This window comes from Clytia hemisphaerica, unplaced genomic scaffold, assembly GCF_902728285.1.
Source record: "Clytia hemisphaerica strain Z4C2 unplaced genomic scaffold, Clytia hemisphaerica genome assembly, whole genome shotgun sequence".
Lineage (NCBI taxonomy): Eukaryota > Metazoa > Cnidaria > Hydrozoa > Leptothecata > Clytiidae > Clytia > Clytia hemisphaerica.
Window position 1 is genome coordinate 420814 of NW_027104122.1, and position 8332 is coordinate 429145.

The window sequence follows — 8332 nt, forward strand, 5'->3', positions numbered from 1 at the left end:
AAATCATTTACAGAAAGTACATAGTAGCCAAAATTGATATGTTTAATTTTTGCCTGTGAAAGGTTGGATCTTAGGGGCACGCCAAGCCAGTAGATAACAGGCAAAAATTAAAAATATCAATTTTGGCTAATAGACTCTTTTAAAATTATTTTCAAGCTTTTTCGTATTAATATTTTTGGTTCCCTGGAAGTTTTTCTCTCGAATGAGCCAAAAAAATTTGAATTTTGACGATTTTTCATTTTTCGTCATCATTTATGACGTCATTTCGCCTTATTTTCTTAATATCTCGAGATAAATGCATTTTCAGATATAGGTTGCGACCTTTCTCTTTCATAAATTTTTCTTAACTAAGAATAAAAAGATATCATACCAGATCATACTAAGGGATAAAATAGAGTAAAAAAAAATAACTATTATACAACTCAAATATAAATCAAGTTTCATTAAATAATACAGTCTTTTTATTTATATGCAAGGGAATTAATTGTATGTCTTTGTAATTTTTTCCATCCAAATGACAATATTCGAGAACACGATTATTTGCAAGAACGAACAAAGGCAATACAACAATTTTAACCAGCAATCCAACCATGTTGATGCAGATAAAATGGCCAAATTAAATTTTTTGTTCGATTTGATAATAGACTTTCACCAAGTAAAAAAGCAACGAGAACGAGGAATAATTTTGAAAACCAAAATATTTGTGTGCTGCCATTCGAGCAACTCTTAAACATAAAGACCAAGGTTACGAGCGTTTTTTGAATCACCAAAATGCGTTGGCTGAAATCTTACCGAAACCATTTTCAATCTTCAGCGACAAGAAATGTTCATCTATGAATTGCGCGTTATTACTATACGATTAACGAATAAAGAGCGCTTCGATATTTTGACTGACACAATGATGTTGTAAGTAGCCAAAGATGAAATGAATTTGGACTTCTTGTTCAAAATCTAGCAACAAAAGGAGAAACAAAATATTGTTCAGAATGTGCAAGTTTATAAAATTCCTAAATCTAGATCTATTGGATGGCATAAAGAAAGAAAATCCACATGAAAAACTTTCTTGCATATATCAAGCAGCAATAAAACAAAGTGCACAAAATAAATCTACTTTAATGATACGTTTTGATCTTCTGTCTCCTTTTGTTTCGGATACCCTGTACTTAATTGATTGATACATATTAAAGAAAATCTTACCTGATTTTGGTAAATTTACAGCATCAAAGTAGAAGATCGTCTTGGTGTTGGTGTGTTTGATACTTTGCTGTATGATCAATTTCCTGGTTTAAAAAAGTAAGTTTAGCAATCAAAACAGAGTCATTCAAAAGGTCTTTCATGAAGCGATGTTACTCTTAAAATTGAAATGGGGAGGGCCAAAATTAACCTGATAAAGAATGGAGTTACGCTGATTAAGAAATTAAAATTTGACTTGAAAGTAAATTAATATTTTAAAAGATATCTCACCTTGCTCCTTTCCATGTTCCTTGTGTGAATTGTTTGATATACAAATCATGAAATGGACAATTTGATATGTCTTTGTAGGCTATCGATTATGGTATAGTGTATAATGTCACACAAGATTACGAACAAAGAATTCAATCACAACACGACACGATGCATTGATTATCAACATTTCTGATTACCACATTAACAAAATTTCGTACACTTCCATTAGCAGAAAACATCTACATATTATTTTAGTCCAATAGTATCCAATATTATTTTCATTCATATTTTCATTAGTAGTGTCCTTATTTAAATTTGTTTCTAGAATTAAATTTTAATGAGTTTGTTTTATAAACAGTGAACTTTGAAATGAGATAAATAAATTAAACAAATGTTTTTCCTAAAAATTCTGAAATTCCCTTTTAAAAAATAAAAAATATATTTCAATAAATTAAAAAATGCTTAACTAACATTACAAAATTGTGTAATTATAAATTTAAAATTTTTGTACTAATTCAAGTTTTTACAAATATGAAATTGAAATTTATTTACAAAAAATGTACAAATACATAAAAAAAGTTAAGAAAAGTATTCTAATATTTTTTAAAAAGTATTTTAATCTTCAGAGATCGCAAATGAGAAATGAGCAAAGATATCATTTATTCTTAATCTAAGAGTGTTTTACTGTATATATCAAAACAGTTTTTGGCATAAATTATAAAATTATTAAATGATTTTCCCTGATTCTCCAAAGAGAAATTATTTATGATTTCCACAATTCCAAATTCTTGTATTGCCCTAACTAAGCAAAGTAACAAAGGCAATACAAATATCCCCTATATCCCCTTTCCTACCCAGGGGAGGCACTCAAAATAAAAATTACTGTTTATTTATACCAAAGGTTGACTCTAGAATTCTAAAATTTCTTTAATTCCAAGAATACTAAATTTTTGCCAATGAAACCTAGGTTATTTACCTTGAATGCACTCCCCCACCCCTTCCCCTTCTCAAACTGATTATATAGCAGGCTAAGTAAGACTAAGTAAGCTAAAAAAAGTAATTTAATAAGATTCAAGATTTGTTCAAAAGTGAAAAACAAACTCCATCATGGTCTGAAAAATAAATATTCTTAACAAAGCATTCTACTTCTTTCTGATCCATGAAAGTTTTTTTCAAATACACATGATCAAGAAGGCCACCCGCCAGATGAGTTGGTTCATTTACTATCAATGTGTATGCGGAGAGCACATTAGTAAGATCTACCATTGTAGGATCCAAAGCATCAATATTGAAATCTCCCAAGATAATGTCTATTCCATCCTATAAAAGTTCTCGCAGTTCTTCAAAAAAAGTATATTTTGAATAATCAGGTGGTTTGTACAAGAGTAAAAGTGTAATGGGTTTGTTACTAAATGATTCTTTAACAAACTTTACACATGTGTAACCAGCTGCTTTGAGGCATTCTAGAATCTGAATTGAAGAATTTGAACAATATGCAGTATTTTGAAATCGATTGACAGAATTATTATTGTATTCAATTTTGAAAGCTTGTAGTATTTCATCAATATAATTCGTTTCACTTGAAGGTGAAATTTGGGTTTCAGTAAAACATAATAAGTCACTACTCATAAGAGTTTCTGTATGAATTATATCAACTGCATGTTTCTTCAGAGATCGAACATTTAAAAGTGATATATACAACTGCTCTTCAGAAATGGAAGTAGGTGAAAATTCTTCAACTTTTGGTAAAGGATTAGCTTTACGTAACCGTTCATACTCAATACCTGCTTCCTTGTTAGCACGGATAGCTTTTTTATTGTATTCACCGATCAAGAATAATCCATTTATGTCAGTCACTCTAGATAAATTTACATACATTTGACCTTCATTGAAGATTTTTTGCGCAAATAATTCAAAACTGACAACTGCAGACTGTAGTGTTAACCCTTGGACTTTGTGACTTGTACAGGCATAAGACAAAACTAGAGGAAATTGAGTTCTTCGCACATTTAAAGGTTTTTCTTTATTTCCTTTTTTCTTTTGCTTTCTTGTATTGAACGTACATTCTGCTCTTTCAATTAAACTCCAATTGTTTTCTCTACATTTATTATCTAAATTAGATGCTTTTTTACCAGCTGTCATATCATCAAGTTTGACATAAATACCTGAAATTTTATTATTGGCATTAAATTTAAACCCCATAACTTTTCCTACTTGGCCATTAACAAGCCTGTCTGTAATGTCAATATTTTTGGAAATCAAAATACGAGCACCAACTTTTAACTCAAGTACACGAGCTAGGCCACCTGTTTCTCTTGCTTGAGCATTTTCAATAAACTTCATATCTTTGGCTGTCAAATGTTTTGGAATCTCATCTTGTGCAGTAATTATTTGGCTTTCAGTCGATAGTTCATTCAATTTTTGCAAATTATAAGAATCCACTGGTTTATTTTCTGCAAAAATGTGAGTGATGTCTGCTGGGTAATCTGGACTGTCTTTGGAAATAAATCTTGATTTTAAAAGTTCTTCTTTTTCCTCATCTAGATCACCTAGTCGAACTTGATTCAAAAGATCAACAAATTCTATGTCGTTCCTTTGACGCATAACTTGGGTTAATTCCGCTAATTGGAAACTTCGCCACAGTTCAAATCCATTTATTTCATCCATCAGAGAGCAACTTTGTTTTGAATGAGTATTCTTACGATCAATGGGATCTTTTTTGACAACGGGAACTTTGAAAATGGGACCTTTAAAAACAGGGGGTAGTTGATATAAATCTCCACATAATAAAACAGACTTTCCAGCAAATGGTTTATCCACGCTAAATATCTGTCGCAATCTCTTGTCGATTTTCCTAAACAAATTATTTGACACCATGGAAATTTCATCAATCATTATAACTTCGACACAAGCAAGCTTCTGTTGCAAGTTTTGCTTTGATGAAGCATCCAATGAATAGAATTCTGTTGTAGGAATGATCAAGCCTGAATGTATGGTAGTTCCATTCACATTTATGGCTGCTACACCAGTTGGAGCAAGCACTAGAATTCTTTCTTTAGTAGGTTCTCCTCCTCTATACATCAAAAGTTTTGACAAAGAATGATATATGGTTGTAAGCAAGTGGCTTTTTCCTACACCTCCGCCACCAGTTAAGAAAATGTGAAATGGTGCAATATTTCTTGGTACTTTTGAAGATAAGTTCTTTATAAAATCTCTTCCCCATTTGTGAATTACATCAAAAACTTCTCTCTGCTGATGATTTAAAGACCTTATACGTGCATTTATTTCATTATCTGGAAGCAAGATTGATTCCATTGGAATGGCTGCTGTGAGATTTGGGGTCCGATTGTTACTTTCTTCATCTGACTCATCTTCATTGTTTGTATTTTGAAGTTCTTCGTTTATTTCATCATTTTCTTGTTGTTCAAAATCATTCATATTGAGTACTAAGTCAGTTCTATATCTTTCTAATGCATCATCTACTAAACCTGCATACGGTTGGATCAAAGCTCTGTTCCTTTCAAGTATTTCAATAACACCTGGCTCATGCAACTTTGCAGTGTAGGTCTTTTCTACTGCTGACAGTAAATCAATTTCATCATGGAATGGGAAATACAACATTAAAAGATGATGTGCATAATCTTCTGGATGTTTGTTTGGATTAGGTTCATAAAGACGGAGAACTAGTGGGACTTTTCGGCATTTAAGTTTACCTTTCAATGTTTTTAGTTTAACAATCTTTGGGTAGTTATTTGATTGATGGTTTGATTCTATTAAATCATCTTCAAGCTGATTAGGTTGACAATCATTTTCATTGCATTCCTCATAGACAACAGTGTAAAATCTTAAGAACTCTGCATAACACATTTCAACGACAGATTTGTAAGCCCCGCTTCTATCAGTTGGTCTATCACAATACCTATCGAGCATATTCTTTTTGAAGATTGCAGTGCTATCTTCAGGCAATTGACTGATCTCATCCTCACTAAGACACATTCTAAATCTTTTCTCTGGGACATTTGTATTTGCAAAGGTTACACCTGGGTAAAGCTTTCGAAGCCACAATTCTGGCATAGTGAGATATACGGCTTCTTGCACAGATACTTCTCGCTTTGAAACATATGCATGTGCAACAGATTTCATTTGCTGATACTTATCGCCACCGTTTTCAAAGGCATCTTGGACAGCTTGGGTCATAGCATGAGACACTTCATCCTCAGTTTTAGAAAGATATGCACACATGTAAGTTGCAGCCTTATAATAATTAAAAACGGGCTGAATGTCCAAGTTGCCCTGCCAGGCTTTGAGACCTTCGGTGAAATAATTGTTCACAAAGCATGCATTTGTGTCACGTTTTAAGTATATATGGAAATCTTCGTCTTCAGATACAAAAAGAGCATATTCATAATCATTTTTTGGAATATCTAATTCAGCAAGTACTCCATCTATGGTTGGAACTGGATTATAATTTTCTGCATCTGGATCTAAAAAGTTCCTTTTGCTTGGGTTAAGGTTGTCGTTAATGTAATTCCTAACTTTAGTCAAAATTTCTTTTCGTAACGCAAGTATGGTTTCTTTTTGCTCGTGTGGAAGTTCTTGAGGCAAAGGTTCAGAAACAATTGTTTTCTCAGAAAAAAATTTACCAAAATAGAATCTACAAGGAGTATTCTTATATTTCCTACAAGTTTTTGAATGGCGATGCAATTGGTAAGTTTTCACAAGGTCAAATAAATCTGGATCTTCATGTTGTGATGGTAAGCTAACTTTAATTATTTTATCAATGAACTCTGTGTACTCAATCTTAGTTGCTGCAGTCAATATTGGTGCATTTAAAATCCAAAGAAATGAGTGAATGTGGGGGCTACCACGAACTTGAAATTCAACACGGATAGCGTAATAAGTTGTTTTATCGAGCGGGCCATCCAAAACAATTGTTTTAAAAAACACCTCAACTCTATATTGAAAATGTCTTGCTACAAGTACAGGATTACTATTTAGTAAATCACACCTCTCATGATAAGAAAGATTATCAATGAATTCATCAGTGACATTTTGACCTTTCATTTTGTAGATTATTGAGATCAATTCATCCCACCTAAGATCAGCACAACTCAAAGTGAAAAAGAAAGTTGGTGGCCCTAGTTGTTTCACCATTGCCAAGACTTCTTGTTGAAATTTTTTCCAATAAGAGGGAGACCCTTTGACAGTACTCATAAAGGCAAAAGCCTTGTCATTTGCAATAAATTGTTTAACTGTTTCTTTGAAATTCTGACTTAGCACACCAGCACTTAAATTAGAGCCTGCAACTTTTTTCATAGCAATATTTATCTGATTTGTTAAAGAGAGTTGTTGCAGAACAGAACAAGCATAAAATATATAGTCTGCATCTGAGGCAAAGCTTTGCTTTTCATTCAAAAGGCGCTGGTTAAAATATTTAGATGGACTTAGCTTAACATCGCGTTCAGTTTTGTAGCCAAATCTACCTTTAGGAAATAAGTAAGGATGCGCAAGCAATTCACAGTTTTCATCACGTAGGATTGAAATAGGTGTTTCACCTTGACCAGGTGCTAAAGTTAGAATTTCATTGTCAACTTCTGCATCTGTGGGAGTGTGAGACGTTGGCTGTTGTTTCAAGATCGTCTGAATGGGAATCTTTTGTCTGAAGTTCACCACTAACCTCATGATGTGAAAGAGCTTCTTCATTGTCATTTTCAGAAGAAATACATTCAGCATTTAACTCTGGAGCGGTTTGTGCCATGGTCTCATCATTAGAAATATTAGTAACATCAATTGCTATGTCTTGATAAAGGGGATTATTTTCTTTCAAATAACTTAAAATACGTTGAATGAAATCAGGTCTAATTGGTTCAAAAACAACATGTCCTTTGTATTCTAATTTCCTTTTAAGTTTAACTATAAGTAAACCGTTGTCGCTAGTTTTTCGAGGTAATATATTAGCAATATTTTCAACATCAATTGGTACATTACAGATTGAACCCTTCAATTTCGGAAATTGACCTTAAGGCATGATTGCAATTTTTTTAAATAAAATCCTGCGAGAAATCAAAATTTTTTCCAGTCTTCGAAGAGAACTAAATTCAGCTGGTAGTTCATCTAAAGTGAGTTTGTTTTTTACAGACTGACCTGGTAAATTGTCTTTTTTAAGTTTATTGTGACATGTTTTGCAAATATACAATTGCCCATCAAATGAAAGTATTTCAGAGAGATATTCTTCTTCTGGCATATTATATTTTTCAGGTGAAAATTTCATGACAGTTTGCTTGTAGAGACATCTGTGACAACAAACACATTTATAAAATGGACCTTCATATACAAGCTGTAAGAACTTTGAAACACCTGTTTTCCTCTTTTCAGTTATTTTTTCTTGGTTTCGAGAATAATAAACTTTCTTCTTCTTAAGTATTGTTTCTTTGTTGTCATTGTCATATGCTTTCTTGTTTTTAAGTATTGTTTCTTTGTTGTCATTGCGATATGTTTTCTTGTTTTTAAGTATTGTTTCTTTGTTTTCATTGTGATATGCTTTCCTGTTTTTTAGTTGTGTGTCTTTGTTATTATTATAATATGTTTTATTTATTTCTTGACGTGTTTTTTGACGCTTTCTCATGTTATTTCCATCGCTGGATCCATTTTTTCGCTTTTTGGAAACATTACGTGAAAATGCAGAGAAATCTTTTTGGAGTTTGCTTTTAAGTTGTAAGTTTAATTCACATATCTGAATAAATTGAATCTCAAAATTGGCAGTTTCCTTATTCATTTTTTGTAAATAAAAATATTGGACATATCTTTCAAAATCAAAAATGTAGTCAAATTTTAGCAGACAAGATTTTCCATTAGGATCACTAAGTCCGAGCTCATTTCGACTATG

General features: G+C 32.1%; 1 protein-coding gene across 1 annotated transcript; it reads right to left on the reverse strand.

Moving 5' to 3' along the window:
* Positions 1-2766: 2766 nt before the first annotated feature.
* LOC136813568 (uncharacterized) lies at positions 2767-7155 on the reverse strand. Its single transcript, XM_067070073.1, has one exon. It carries the CDS (start codon positions 7153-7155, stop codon positions 2767-2769), a length of 4389 nt encoding a protein of 1462 aa, XP_066926174.1.
* Between the last annotated feature and the right edge of the window lie 1177 nt (positions 7156-8332).

Excerpts from the sequence above, each read along its gene's own strand:
- LOC136813568 (XM_067070073.1), bottom strand. The coding sequence starts at position 7,155 with ATGACAATGAAGAAGCTCTTTCACATCATGAGGTTAGTGGTGAACTTC.